The 16,577-nt window shown below is 35.3% G+C and overlaps 1 protein-coding gene across 6 annotated transcripts in view; it reads right to left on the bottom strand.

Annotated features, from left to right (window-relative positions):
- PARP8 (poly(ADP-ribose) polymerase family member 8) overlaps positions 1-16,577 on the bottom strand; it is a 171,565-nt gene that overhangs the window by 31,219 nt on the left and 123,769 nt on the right. For all 6 annotated transcript variants that reach the window (XR_013445540.1, XM_036111782.2, XM_036111779.2 and 3 more), the window contains 5 exons: positions 15,079-15,204; positions 13,997-14,561; positions 12,380-12,430; positions 12,182-12,277; positions 1,840-1,932 (listed from right to left, as the gene is read on the bottom strand). Coding sequence is in view for 5 of the 6 variants with exons in the window: in XM_036111782.2 (XP_035967675.1) it covers positions 1,840-1,932; positions 12,182-12,277; positions 12,380-12,430; positions 13,997-14,561; positions 15,079-15,204 (931 nt within the window). In the remaining variant the exon portion in view is untranslated. The remainder of the gene's footprint in view (positions 1-1,839; positions 1,933-12,181; positions 12,278-12,379; positions 12,431-13,996; positions 14,562-15,078; positions 15,205-16,577) is intronic.

Raw genomic sequence — 16,577 nt, 5'->3', positions numbered from 1 at the left:
GTGTAAAGCTTAATCATTTTTACATAGCTATGTTTTAGTGTATGTGCTGCTGAATCGAGCACTTCAAATAGCTATAAACAGCATATATTTAAGTATCTTTTTTTTTTTTTGAGCAGTATTAGTTCCAATTGATGAGAAAAACTTCCACATTTCAAAAAAAAAAAAAAGGAAAGAAAGGAAAAAGATCCACCATGGTCAGATACATTTGAGAAACCCTCCAAGTACTGGCTACTTATTTTCTTAGTTTCAGGGATTCTGAGAGCCTTTAATATGCAAATATGTGCATGTTAGCTGTAGGGGCGATATTAAGCCATATTTCTGAAATTTAATCATGGAATCTTTTTTTCCACATTACATATGATCAATGCTATACTGTTTGTATTATTGTTCATTTATAATTCATTATATCATAACTGTTTTCCTTAATATTTCTTCAAGTGGATGTACCTCCATTTAGGTAATCAGTGAAATGATTAGGTTAACAGGATGTATGTACATCCACGAGGCCTGTGCTAGTCTATATTAACTGCTGTACTTTCATCTGGAGTAATGCCTGTTAATTCTAGACATTCGATACTTGTTGAACGAATGTCTGTTTTATAGTCATTTTCCCCCATCCATCTTTGCAAATTTTGTAAGTAACAGACTGGTAATTCTCTTCACATTTAGCTTCCTGTTGATTTTAGTAAAGCTGAATATTTTCTTATGTTTCTTTACTAACTGTATTTGTGAATCGTGTGTTCATTTCCTCTATTAATCTGTTATAGTCCTCATGTTTTTCTTTTCAAGTTTTATGTGCTTTTATACAATTATGTTTGAGGCAAAACAAATTTTCTCATACTTAGCTCTTAACATTCACTATTCTTTCAAGTAAAAAACGTAAAGTATGTATGGCAAAACTCTTCTTTAAGCCACTAGGAATTTGTTTTACACACAGTGTAAAGGGCTAAGCTGATTTTCTCCCCCATGTTGCAGGTCATTTCTTCCCACCTCACTTACTAAATCATTTTAATTTTACAATGTGACATGATGCTTCCTTTGAAGTCTATTAAATATATTTATAATTAGATCTCTTTGGGGGATTATCTGCCATTCTATTCTTTGCCAGGACTGCATTTTTTTAAAAAATATAGGATTGCATAATATGTTTTTGTATATGGTCGGTCTAGCCTCCCTTAATTAACATTCTTTTCTTTTTTTTTTATGTTTTCTCTGATTTTTTTTCTTATAAATTTATTAGGAAGTTAGGTTCCATAAATAAATTTTAAAAAAGCAATTGAAATTTTGATGGAATTCATGAAGTAAATTCTGGCATCTTTAGAATTTATTTTTTTCCTTGCAGAAACATGGAATGCTTCTCTACTTCCAAGCTGTTTCATTCGTTTTTATATTTTTCTTCCTATGTCATAAACACTGCTCTTGCAAAATTGGATGCTTTTCCTTATATGTTCGGCCCTTTATCTTTTCACCTAAGTTTTTAAAAATAAACTGGCTTCCATTTTATGGCACTATAACTTTACAAATAAATTTTACATAATGCATGTGCAAGGGTTTCAATATTTCAACTTCACCATGACAGAATCACAGTTATTTTTCAAACACAAGAAAGTTGGCTTAATTTCTTCCCTCGGCAACTGCCAAATGACAAAACACTCACTAGATACAGATAGCAAAATTCAGTTTCCAGCTAAAAAAAAGAATCAAATGCCAGCTTGCTTTTTAATCTAATGTCAAACTATCAAAAATGTGTCCAAAAGAAGAGCAGACTGATGGTAACTAGTGGATCAGAATAAATTTTTCAAATCAAAATCAGGACTAATTAGCACTGTGTGCTCCTACCTGAGCTCCGGTTGCTATCTCATCAGCAGCTTCGTTCATTACTCCCAGGGTTTGAAAAGCAAACACACACAGCTCTCGCTCACACACAGTGGGCTACAAAAGAAAGGGCAATCAGTTACAACAGTTTTTTCCATTTCCCAATTCCTAAATTAATTTTATGACATTCCATTAAATATCTAAAAAAAAAAAATGTGAAGTTTCAGAATGTTAAAAAGAAAGGAATCATAGGACCCTATTTAACAAAAGTTAAATTTCTAAATTTGGGTAACAATTTAGGAAAATAATCATCTAGTGATATGGAGTCACAAATACAAGAAATTCATTTCAAATAGTTGTAGGTGCTTGCACTTAGAATTTTTAGCAATAGATGGAAAATCCATCTCTCCTACTTAATACACATTTGTACCTGAGATGTATTAAAAAAAAAAAAAAAAGCAGACACCTAAGCTGGTGATATACTAAAAAATGAGGTTAAACCCAACAGCTGTGTAAAACAAATATACCAAGAAGAATTCCACTTTTTCCTAGGTAATTTTCTTTGGAAGGAATAAGCATGATTCTGCTTACTTGCTACCCAGCTCTTGAAAGATTGGTTTTGTTGCAAAGACTTTTGACTTCAATAACCTCCTGAAGTCAACAGCGCTGAAATATACACTCTGCAATTGCTTTGGAAGACTTCTCATCTTTCAAATCTAATACAGTGTCATCTGTCTGATTTATCTTATCTCCCGAGTTACATTGCATTAGGTAGCTGATGAAGCCTGACACGATACAATCCACGGTGCCGCGGCCTGGCAGACAAAAGGCATTTGTTAGTGCCACTGCTCCTACGCTCACTCATTTCCGAGGACTTGGTCTAGCGCTTAACCAGTGGGAAGTATGGTCCTTTGTGGTCCATCCTTCATGTTCAGAATGGGTCCATGCGGTGGCTTTGTGGACATAAGCATGACCGATCACAAACATTTCTGGTTGATGTTTCCCAAAGAGAATTTTAGGAAAAAATCAACTGATATATCCCTTTGTCCACCTTAAAAGGGCAGTTTGATTACATTTCAGAAATGTCAGGAAAAACTACCTACGAGAGGAAATTAATTGGAGAAAGCCCTTCATCCAGACTCAAGCTATATACACACTGCTAAATATAGACAGCTATACTTAGAGCAGACTGTTCAATTTCTGCTACTTATTCTTTTCTTAAGTGTTTAACCTATTTTTAATATTCTATTTTTTTGTGTTTATCTATGTGCATGTATGTCTCAACCTCAATTTTCCCCAGGGACACTGGTTGTTTCTTTTGTTCAATTTCTGGGAGCATGATATGGTCTGAAATAATAATAGCAATCATTTATTGTACCTTTACCACAGCAACAAACACTATATTGGTGTATAGTGGACCTGTATACAAAAAGAATCCACGGAGAAGATAAACCATGGAAATCATAAAGGGCCCTAAGAATTTATTCATGTACCAGCTACCCAACAACGTTCACTGAGGAAGTAAACAGGGACACAGAAGGTATTTTATTTTTAATACTACTCTCGTCAAATAACCATACATTTTTTGTGAATAAAATCCATCAATCCCAAAGGAATAATAGGATAAAGCTTATTTAGTGTATACAAGTAATAACTGATTTTATTTTTTCATTTAAACTTTGGCAATCAATTATACTTATTTTGTGATCATCCAAATATATATGTATGTATGTACATATGTACATGTGTATTCACAAACAGATTCCAGGGAATGTTTTAAAACAATAGAAACTATCTTTTACAGTACCAAGTTGTTGCTTTAAACAATGGAAATTAAAATGAAATAAAATATCTCACACTCCACTAGATTGGATGGATAAATTTTTAAGATTTTAATATAGGAAAAATGTCTAAGACTGAAGAAAAAATAGAATATTCTTACATATCTCTATCACACTTTGTCCCCAATCTTAAGTATTCATGTGCCACCCTGATTTTGTCTCAAATAATTTTTACCAATTTCACCCTGACCTCCTACTTTTTTTTTTTTTTTGTCTTGGGTAACAAATGAGCAACATTTCAATGCTTTCTTCTGTATTTCCATTTCATCCTCTTCCCAGACCTGATTATATTCAAATCTCCAAATCACATGGACTTGCCAACTGACCCATTACTTTTTTTTTTTAAGGATTTTATTTATTCATTTGAGACAGAGAGATACAGAAAGAGAGAAAGCATGAGCAGGGGGAGACGGAGGGGGGAAGCAGACTCCTCACTGAGCCAGGAGCCCAACGTGGGTCCCAGGACCCGGAGACCATGACCTGAGCCGAAGGCAGACGTGTAACCATCTGAGCCACCCAGGTGCCCCTGACCCATTACTTTAAATAGTAAACATACATTCCTAAAGATAAAGCTATGGCTTGATTACTTTATGGACACTTCTTTTCTTTCCTTCATCTTTTTGGTTGAAATGTATAAGGCTGATTTATAGGAATATACGGTTACTGCAACTATTTGAAGAAGGAAATCAGGTACCCTAGAAAACTTCGGGGGGAAAAGGGCAATTTCGCTACCACACTAAAAAATTAGAAATATACATTACATTCTTATAATTTTATCTTCCCTTTTTTTAAATAGCAAATATAGAGGTAGTAATATGGTGATTAATTTATATGCTATATTAACACCAAACTAAGTAAATACTAGTGAATCTTTAAAATAACAATTCTATATCTATTGCTCATTTTTACTAGAAAGTTCAAGACAGCATTTGAGATGTAAATCAACTTAATTTTGAGATAAACATTTACAAACTAGATTTTGTAAACTTTTGACCCTCCCTTCTCCCATGTTTACCCACATTTTATTTGAGAAGTTGAAAATGTCAACACAAGATAGCACACGAAAACAAAGTTCTCAAGTCATATTAAGCAATCAAGATTAGATGTCTCGTTGCTCACAGAAAGGATATCTTATTCAAAAAAGAGAAACCTAATCATTCTTCCCTAATGAAACATAAGTAATTATATTGTGGGTTAGCGTTCTCCCATGTTAGCTGACTCTCAGCTAATCCCCCACCCCCAACATATTCTGCTATTACTATACCATTTATACAGAAAGCTCTAGCATCAATTAAAAATGGAACGTAGGTGGGGCACCTGGCTGGCTCAGTTGGTAGAGCATGGAACTCTTGATCTTGAGGTTGTGAGTTCAAGCCCCACATTGAGTGTGGAGATTATTTAAATAAATGAATGAATGAATGAATGAATAATAACATATACCCCCAATTTTTTTAAGTATTAAGAAAAGAGAACATAGTCATTTAATAGCTATTACTGGATAAATGTAATGATGTGTCTTACTACACATAATTTAATACAAAGCATATATGCCTAAATATAACCAAATGTGTACATCATTTATGAATTCATTTTTTAGTTTACAATCATTAAGTCTCAATTTGTAAAATATTACCAATTCTTAATGTTATTGTATTGTCCTCAAGCAATTAGTTCCTATAATTTGAACTGTAAAACCATGACAAGTCCCTCTTGCCATCCTACATACATAATTTCTTTGCAATATAATATTCATTATGCACCATTTAAACACAGGGATAACTTTATATGTCCCTAAGATTTATTTTAGAAGTTTTAAAGCTAAGACAAATACATTTTAAATTTTAGTTGAATCAAAACCATTTAAATGTGTGCAATGAAAACGTATTTCAAAAATGGTGAAGCCCTAAAGAATATTTTAGAAACTAACTGCATTTTAGAAACTTTGTGTCTTCAATGAATTTAAATTACTTCCTACTAAAAACAGAAATGATAAAACTCAAGAGAATCTAGCTATGTACTTATATATAGCATGGTGTAGGTGAGAGGTTTTCAAACCTTTTCTGCCATGCTCTTTCCATTCAAACAAAATTTTTCATGTAAGCCCAATATATAGAACAGATAAAAAGTGGTGATTGTTCCAATGGGGGCAGATGCGCACAGTTCAGTTTTCCTGTCTGTAAAACAGGGATAAAAAAATCACATCTAGCGAACCAGGTTGATAAGAAGACCAAGAAAGAGAACCAAGTAAGATAAGGTTTAGAAAATCTCCCTGAGGTATACAGAGCTGTTTAAATATTAACAATATTAGGTAACTTGGATAAGCTATACCTTCTACTTGTTTTAACCCAATGTGTATACAAAAATAAGTGTTTAATAAAAATTTTCATTAAAGCTTATTATGAAATCGTAGTTTTATTTTCATATCCATAGTTTATTGAAACCCTTAATTTATTGTTAAAATTGTTCTTGCTAAAAGAGAAATGAGCAATGTAAATAAAATTCATAATTAAAAAACTAGGGTTGAAAACATATGAGAATAATTAAGAATAGCTACCAGAAATTCAAAACCTACAAGCCTTTATTAGCTCTTTGTATTTCTGATTTTATAGTCAATGCTTCCTGTTCTTTTCATGGTTTGGAAGAGAGACACATTCAGGGCAGGGATGGGGGGGAGTTCACTGTCCATCAAGAAAGACAGGAATCCCACAGAGATCAAGACAGATTTATAGTAAAGATAGGCTCATGCCTGTTTAAGTTTCAACACAGTGTTCCCTATTATCTCATACAACTAAAGTTGTTGTTTGAGCCTTAAAACCAATTTCTTTCTACTCATTTTGGATGTGAAAAAAATCATATTTCTGAACTAAAGTGTTTGGTATAATTATTATTTAGCCTGTATTTCAAAAATTGAAATCTTATTTCTGTGGCATGAGGTGGGGGATGCGAGGAGGAGGTGAGGAGGGAACAGGATGTGCTTTTCCATCCATTCTTCAAATATTAAAGTCAGACCTAAATACAAGAAGACCTACCTGTTTTACTCTTAGGAAGTAAAATGGGACATATCAAGGTTTTACCTGCATGTTCAGTTTCTCAATAATTTTCATGGGAATGCCTTAAACTTATGACCAAATTATAACTGGGTGTCATTAATTTCACTCTGAAAATAAGAACTTAGTTACAAACATTTATCTAAGGTCCACAGCTCAGGTTTCTCAGCTGATTTTGCTTCAGTAGGACTGGGCATTATTCTCCAACAATGATACAAAAATCTCAAGCCTCATCAGTGCATTCATAGCAAGCAATCTGGAATATTTTCACATGACAGGAGAAGAAAATGAGATCATAATTTTCATATCATATGTTGATCTGGGAAATGGGAAATTCTACTAACCAGGGACATACAGAATGATTGCCAAGTACCAATGATAAACTTCTAAACACAGAGACCCCAATCCTTACAACCATTGTGGTTTTCTCCAACCCAATTCAGCAGCACTTGTGCAGGTTCAAAGAAGAAGACAAAGTTGCATTGATCATGGCGTTCAGTGTGAGTATAACAAAAAGACAAGGACACTGGGAAGGAAGAGGCTGAGAAAACAGTGGTGAGTCTAGCAATAAATCCTTATTTTTGTGTTTTCCAAAAACACTGGATGAAGACAAAATCAACATTTTAAAGCATCAACAGTTTGCTGCATTAATACTCTAGTTGACTGCAAAATGTAGAGAACTACTGATTGGGTTTGGGTTTGGTTCTCTGATCATGATCCAAACTGCACTGCCACACAGGAAATCCAGGACTCTAATAACAATCCTTGTGATGCTAATGTGAGTTTTGTGCATTTTCAAAGTATTACCTGTCAGGCCTCACGCCTGGGAGTGACATTTATAACCTTTGTGCACAAAGAGAGAAGTTGGTCATTGTGGTATTTCTAAATCAGGAAGCAGGGTAGTTACCGGTGGTGCAGAAAGTATGACATGCTTACCCTGACCTCTAAGTGACAGAACAGTACAAGTAGTGACCAAAATGTTAGGACTTCTGGAAAGTGGTAGTAAAGGGCGACTTACATCATTCAGTAAATAATCATGCTTAGAGAAAAGAGAAAAAAATAAGATACAGTTTGAATTTTGAAAGAGAGAGATCTAACAAATGTAATGAACATTAGGCAGAGAGTTCTATGGGACCCCGAGTTTTATCTGACCTACTTAATCACCCACTGGGATATAACTTCTCCTCTTCACATCTCTAGGAGTTATTACAGTTGTAATGTGTCATCTGAGCTGAATAAATGGTCAATGATTCGGTATAGTGATTAATACTCCAGAAGAAATTTTATGCATAATAATTTTATACATTTCTATTAAAATTACAGTAAAACTTCTTGCAATATAAATGTGAGAGATACAGAAAAAAATGAGTATGCCGGATTTAGGTTAAATATCTGTTTAAGACAATCAAAAGGCAGTTTTTTCTGTTTACTTCTCTTCCTTTGACTTCCATTTCCTGATTTGTGTTTACTTCTCTTCCTTTGACCTCCATTTCCTGATTTGATTTCAGCTGTCATTTATCTTACTATTTAAGAAACCAAAGTAGGTTTTCTGATTTCCTTGGGTATCAGTCTGAATCCCAGCAAAATAAAACCAGCGGATAACCAGCTATATACTTATTTAGAAAACATCGTTATTTACATAAGCGCTTCCACTTCTAGAAAGAGACCACCAGCTTCACTGGTGCAGAATAAAACAGTTACTTAAAGTAAAACAAAAATTGAATCAAGGCACAGAGAATACTGATAGCAATCAGGGTATTTCTATCACTTACTATGGGAATGAACTGCCAGTAACTGAACCACAAGGACCACAACACATGCAGTAAATTTCCAGGATGTAAAAGTAGTCAGTTCAAGTACATGAGTCAAGAGTAGCATCATGATTAAGAACTGTGGCCTTGGTGCCATTCTGCCAGGGTTCGAATCTTGTCTCTATCACTTACTAGCAATGTTGATAGTAAATAAATTACTGTTCTCCTCATCTGTAAAGCAGGGCTAATAATAATAATACCCACCTCACAGGGTTATCATGAGAGGATTAAATCACATAATCCATGTAAAATGATTTGAAACACATGATCACATAAAAGGCACTCAAAAAGCAAGTGCCATTAATAACTTTACTACTATTTTCTGGAGTGAAGATCACATTGCCAAGGATCAAGCAATAGATCAAGATCCACAGACGAACACTAACAAAATAAAGATGGACCTCCTGGTGGGATAAACTGAGATGACCAAAGGATTCTCCTTATTCTCATCATAACTACACAGTTCCATGTATCACATAAAAATAACAAACTTGCACAAATTTTTAATAAATAAAGGCTGATTTAGTTAATTTGGGTTTCAGAGTAACATTGTATCTCTTTGAGAAAAAAGCTGGCTGATAGAGAATAGTGTATTGGTGGCAAGATAAACTTTTTGTATATGTTTTCCATAAACAAGTAAAATAAAACAAATATATCATATACCTTGACAAAAGATCATGATCATAAATGGTTATTACATGTTTCTTAAAGTATAAATCCTGAAATGCAAACAAGTGCTGACAAAATTGTCTCTTTCTAGGCTTTATAATTTGTCTTTTCAAACATATATTCCCAGGAACAGGACAAATTTTTCTTAAAAAGTACCACAGAATCTAGCATGGTGCCTTATACTTAGGAAGCCTTCAATAAGCATTTATGATGCAGTTTTGAAATCAGGCAGAAATAAGCTGAAAGTACAGCTTCTACCCATACTAGCTGGGTGATGCTGAACAAATTGCTTACCCTCTTTTCGATCTTAATCCTCTTATTTGCACCATGAGCCCGAAAATACATAAACCACAAGCGTTTTGTGAAAATCAAATAAGGAAGCAATATGCAAAATATCTATCTGTACAGTGTCTAGCACATAGCACTCATGTCATCTGCAAATGGAGATCGTTCTAGTTTTTCCTTTCCGATCTGGATACCTTCTAATATTTTTTTTTACCTAATTGCCCTGGTTATAACCTCCAGTGCAAAGTTGATAAGAGTGACAAGAATAAACTAACTCAAAAATAAATTTATCCAAGGATGTACAAGACCTGAACGATGAAAACTACAACATAGTGTAGAAAGAAATTTTTAAAGGTCTAAATAAATGGAAACATTTCCTGTGTTCCTGGATTGGAGGGGTTAAAATTGTTAAGACAGCAATACTTCCCAAACTGGCCTACAGATCCAATGCAAACCTGTAAAATTCCAGCTGCCTTTTTTTGCAGAAATGAACAAGCTGACTTTAGAATTCATATAGAAATGCAAGGAACCCCAAATAGTGAAAACAATCTTATAAAAGGAAAATTAAGTTGGAGGACTCACACTTCTTGCTTACAAACTTAATGCAGAGCTACAGTAATAAAGACAGTGTAGCACAGATGTAAGGATACACATACAGGTCAGTGGAATAAAATTAAGAGTCCAAGTAAACTGATACATCTATAGTCAAATGATTTTCAACAAGGGTGCCACAATCATTCAATGGAGAAAGAAGGTCTTTTCAACAAACAGTGCCGAGGCAATTGGATAGCTACATAACAAAAGAATTAATTTAGAACCCAACCTCACACCATATGCAAAAATTAACTCAAAAAGGATCAATGACTTAATTCTAAGACAGAAACTATAAAACACATAAAAGGAAATATAGGTGTAAATCTTTGTGACCTTGGATTAGGCAACAGTTCAATTGATAAATATGGACTCCATTAAAATTAAAAACTTTTGTATGTCACAGGACGCATCAAGAATGTGAAAAGAAGGGCGCCTGGGTGGCTCAGTTGGTTAAGCGACTGCCTTCGGCTCAGGTCATGATCCTGGAGTCCCGGGATCGAGTCCCGCATCGGGCTCCCTGCTCGGCAGGGAGTCTGCTTCTCCCTCTGACCTTCCTCCCTCTCATGCTCTCTGTCTCTCATTCTCTCTCTCTCAAATAAAGAAATAAAATCTTTAAAAAAAAAAAAGAATGTGAAAAGAAAACCTAATTCTTTTCTAATCCTAACAAAATAGGAGAGAATATCTGCAAATCACACATCTAATAAAAATCCAGTATTCAGGGTATATATAAAGAACTTTAATAACTCAACAACAACAAAAAAGAAATAATCCAATTAAAAATGGGCAACGAATATAAAGAGATGTTTCTCCAAAGAAGATGCACAAGTGGCAATAAGCACATGAAAAAATGCTCAAAATCACTAATCATTAGGGAAGTGCAACTCTGAGCCACCATGAAATACCACTTCACACACACTCAGATGGCTGTAACTGGGGTGGAAAAAAAGGAGAATCACAAGTGTTGGAGAAGATGGAATTGGAACCATCATACACTGCTGGTGGGAATATAAAACAGTACGGCCACTGTCAAAGATAGTTTGGTAGTTTCTCAAACACTTAGAGTTAATATACATCCCAGCAATTCCATTAAATGATGAATGGATAAACACATGTCGTATATCCATGAATGTAATATTATTACACCAAAAAAAGGGAATACACTATTGATACACGCTATTGGATGAACCTTGAAAATATTATACTAAGTGAGAAGCCAAAAACAAAAGGCCACATAATGTATGATTCCATTTATATGAAATGTCCAGAATAGGCAAATTCACAGAAACAAAAAATAAATTAATGGTTGCCAAGGGATGAGGGGAGGAGAAGACTGGAATGACTGCTAACAGTTACAGATTTCTTTTTTGGACAATGGAAATGTTCTGGAATTAGACAGTGGTGATGGTTGCACAACACTGTGAACACACTAAAAACTATTGAATTGTATACATTAAAATAGTGAATCGCACATTATATGAACTTTATCTCAATTTAAAAATTGCAGAAAAACTTGAAACTGGATCATTCCTCCCAAACTGCACATCTAAATAAATGGAAAAATTTATTTTTTGTGGCAACATATACACATTGGTTCTTACTTCTATACTCCCTCAATAATGCCCCAAATGTTTCAGTAAGCTGGCATTTTTTTGAAATCTTTAAAATTCTGATTCTTTGTATATCTCTTCTAACTTCTACCCTTTCTTCTCTAGAATAAGCATCTTAAATTGTGTGGTTTTGAAGAAACACTGCTCACAAGCTTGCATATATACATCTGTAGCTATATGAATCTCTATATTCACCTACATCTACATCTATTGATATTGATATAGATGTAGATGGATACACAGATATAAATAGAGGGAAGGAAAGAGAGATGACAGATAGGCACATATAGGAAACACACTAAGAAATATTTTCCTAATATGAAACGACCTGCTCTTTCACAGACTTCTTTAGAAATAGTGATTCTTTTGTCAAAATTACACCACCATGTGTATTAAATAATTTGCTCAGTAGAGAGCATTTACTGTAAATCAAGTTATTTACTTATTTATTTTTATATCTTAACCCTTTTATATTCTATATCAACACTGATATTCTACCAGTGAGAACTTACCCTAAGCATGGGGCCATTTTGAAAGACATGTGGCTCATCACAAACCACACAGTATTCATTCAATACAGGGATCCGCTGTTCAGCAAACTCAATTGTCTGAATAAAACAATAAAGATAAATAATTAAGTCAAGTTCATAAATAATTTGAAAACCCATTAAAAGCTAAAATATTTCTGCAATGGATGACGTGGCTCATACCTGCACTAGGAAGCCGCGGTCTCGTATTGGAATGCATTTGGCACCATTTGGCTATAAAAGGCAAAGTAAAAGAAGAAAACAATTTTTTAACTCAGAGAATATATGAATTACAGTCTTTGACTTTTTGCAACAGTGAATACAAGTGTGATCTAAGGTCAACTGTAATATGAATTAAATCACTGATTATGACATCAAGATTTTAGAATTTCTTTATAACATACTTTCTGCCATTACTACCACAAGCCTTGTCTAAGCTAAACCAATAGTATTCTTAATTTCTGATCTTCTAGTAAAAATGATTGGCATTTTTAAATGATCACAAAAGCTCATTTTCTCTACTACTTTTTGTCAAATGCTCCCACCTCCTCATTTAGACTATTTCCATCTTATTTTACAATGAGAATTATTCCTCCAAGGATATATGAGACAGCTACTGAGGGGGTACAACACTAAACTATTGTACTGTAGTAGGCTTAACCATACAGGAAGATTGTAAGACATTTTCTTTTACAGAATATGTGAAATTAACTTTCTTAGGTGAAACTGTCATGGAAAACGTTCTATGTTAACATTTTGACATTATTTTCTGTGTGTCCTTACTGCCTACTTTTGATAAGAAATGGGCTTTTAGGGATGTCCATCTAAAATTATCAACATACTTAAATACATTTTCTTAACACAAATATAATTTTATGGTATCATTTACAATATAATTTTAGAAATAAAGCTATACAAGAGCAGCACAATTTCTGATAATGTATCTTATTTTTTTCAATTTCATCCATTACTAGGTGTATCCATATATATGGCTAAGAGTTAAGTATACCCTTACCCCAGCGCACACACGCATTTACTAAAAGTAAACAACATTTTTATCAACTATTTTACGTATTTAACATACATAGGATAGGTCTGTTTCTTTATCTGAAATCAGCTATAATGCTGATCACTCCAAAGGTAAACTCTGTGTAAGACTGACTCCCAATAAATACCACGCAGAGGACTTAAGTTTGAATACAGTTACCTTCTGGCCCCATCTCCACCAAAAAACTTCAGGATAAAGTGATTTCAGTTTTAGAAAGTAGACACTGAAAGCAGCTTTAAGTGAAGCTTAAAGTAGTAGAAGTAGATGTTGCTTCTCTCCACAAGTTATGATGTTCATAGGCAAATGTTCTTATATGTATATATAAAAGGAAGGACATTACTCTGAATTTAATTATTAGACAAACTTTGTCCTCCACTACTTATGTATGAAAACTAGAGAACAGATAAACCTACTTGATAAAACATTAAAATGCCCTGCTTGCTTAAAAGGATCGGATTTGTGGATCCAACTGACTTCCTTCCATTTTTAGCAGCATTCATGACCATAACAGGAATTTGGACTAGACCTTCAATCAATAGCTATATTTATTTTTTCAGAATCAAAATGAACATTCCAGTACTGGTTGCCAATGTCTGGTATGCTATAGTAATATCCAAAAAGAAACAAAGGGTAAATTCTAAAAAACAAAAACGAAAACGAAGATCTTGCTTCTTTCCTCTACCAGGTCTTACAAAAACCTCTCCTGCACCTTAGCTAACATTTAGGAACTCAGGATGAAAGTATTTACGCACAGCAGGCTGGGAAGATGACGATGAAGACGGTGTTAAGATACCGATAAGCCCTGAGGTAAGAGAGAGCCTCCTGCCCTCTGCATTAGGTTCCTTGAAAAGCTCCGTCTTGGATGACTTGGGAGCACTGGAGTAAGACTTGCTGAGCAACTTGTGGTTTTTCAGTCCATACAGCTCTTCCATTCTGAGATTACTGGAGTAAGATCTGCTTAACAGTTTGTGGGGCTTCAAGTTGGTGTTGTGCTCGCATCGCGGGTCTCCAGAACAGGACCGAGTCAACAGTTTGTGCGACTTCAGAGTGAGGCAGTCCTCTTGCTTGACAGCTGCCGGGCAGGGCCGGTTCAAAAGTTTGTGCGACTTAATGGCAGCCACCGCCTGCTCAGCCCTGGGGTCACTGGACAGGGAGCGACCAAAGGTCCTGTGCGACTTGGTGGCGCACACGTCGTCGGTCTTGACGGTACTGGAACAAGTCCTCCGCAGCAGCTTATGCGTTTTGGAAATTCCATCTTGCTCAGATTTCAGTTTGGATTTGCTTTTACCACAACCAGGGGGAGGATAACTTGGCGACCTTGAAAATGGAACAACAATTAATACAGGGCAAATCATGAGTATGACACACCGCGGAGAACACCTGGTAGGCGCAATCAACTCAACTCGACCACAAATACCACCTCATTTTAATACAGCCCATCCAGCTCAGATAGCAACCGCAATATGGGCACAATGATCACATGGACTGAAATGAATTATATTTTTCCTGCAAAGCAAAAACAGATTATCAGGTTTTGCACCCCTCCTGTCCCAGAACTCTTTGCAGAACTAATTTTGGTACAGAAAAATCTATGTGATTAGAAAACATAGAATGTCATTTGAACACATTTAACGCATGTTAAGAAAACGAACACTCTGAATGTAGAAATGGGTATCTATGCTTTTGATGGAATAGATAGAACTTGGTCCGTTCTTTGAAGTCACACAGAAAATAAATGAATGCCAAGACCATAGAAAGAATGCTCTGAAGTACCTAACTATGGAGCAGCACATGCTCAGAACTGAAGACAACAGAGAAGTCATCTGCTACCCACCTGCGCAAGGTAGAAAATAAATGCAGGGGAGATTTCACCTTCTTCTCTGACAGCTTCTTATTGTGCAGGCAATTGGATTTCTCTTTGCTCTGTTTCCACTGCTGTGTGACGAATGTCTGCATGATCCTGTCAATCCAAAGTAAGTCTGTCATCACAGTTCCAAGATGATATGAGATTTCCGTATTATGTAGAGAACGTATTTATCAAAGGAAAATAAATGCATAGTAATTGGTGAGATTATAATTTAAAATCACACGAGATGTTTCCATGTGTAGGAAAGCACCATGCAGAAAATTTCTATGACTTTATTGCATTTTGGTTAATAACTCATTAATTACTATGATATGATTAATAGCATAAATGACAAAAGAAGTGATAAAATAGGGGCGCTTGGGTGGCTCAGGTGGTTAAGTGTCTGCCTTCAGCTCAGGTCATGATCCCAGGGTCCTGGGATGGAGCCCCGCGTCGGGCTCCCAGCTCAGTGGGGAGTCTGCTTCTCCCTCTCTCTGTCCTCCCCTTCCTCCCACCACTTGTGCTCATGCTCTCTTGCTCTCTCTCTCTCTCTCAAATAAATAAATAAATACCTTTAAAAAAAAAAGAATTGATAAATAATAGGCTATAAAGATATTTAGAAGGGCAGCCTTTAAACAACTTTAGCCGAAGTTCTTTAGCCAAAAGGAAGTTCTGAATTATTTTGCTGGGGACAGAAACACATTTTGGAAATATTGTTTGATATTAACTATGATTTTATCACTTAAGATACAAGTAAAGTCAATTTCTTTTTACTTGATTTGCTTATGCAGTTTTCTTCATGAAAAGGAAAATAAAATGAAACTGTGAATTCGTTAAGTAAAAAGGAACCATGTAAAACTGACTCTATGGAGAAATATGAAATCAGCAAATTTTCTCTCTCTGCACAGCCCATTCACTTTTTTTTTTTTTAGATTTTATTTATTTATTTGACAGAGAGAGAGAGATAGCGAGAGCAGGAACACAAGCAGGGGGAGGAGTGGGAGAGAGAGAAGCAGGCTTCCCGCTGAGTAGGGAGCCCTATGCGGGGCTCGATCCCAGGACTCTGGGATCATGACCTGAGCCGAAGGCAGATGCTTAACAACTGAGCCACCCAGGTGCTCCTAGCCCATTCACTTTTAAATACACTGGTTTTTTAAACAAAACTGTGTGTCTTGGGGTGCCTGGGTGGCTCAGTCAGTTAAGTGACCAACTCGTAGTTTCAGCTCAGGTCATGAATTCAGGGTCATGAGATCGAGCCCGGTGTGGGAGAACAGAGTCGGCTTGAGGTTCTCTCTCTCCCTCTCCCTCTGCCTCTCCCCTGCCGACACATGCATGTGCAAACTCTCTCTAAAATAATAAATAAATCTTAAAAAATATATATAAAATAAAAAATTTAAAAAAACTGTGTGTCTCTAAAAGCTTTTAGTTACTATCATAAAACAGGAATTTGGCAACTCCTGATCTCAGTAGTTTCTAAGTCAAGACCA

The sequence above is a fragment of the Halichoerus grypus genome, chromosome 2 (genome assembly GCF_964656455.1).
Source record: "Halichoerus grypus chromosome 2, mHalGry1.hap1.1, whole genome shotgun sequence".
NCBI classification, from domain to species: domain Eukaryota; kingdom Metazoa; phylum Chordata; class Mammalia; order Carnivora; family Phocidae; genus Halichoerus; species Halichoerus grypus.
This window is presented reverse-complemented; position numbering and strand designations above follow the sequence as displayed.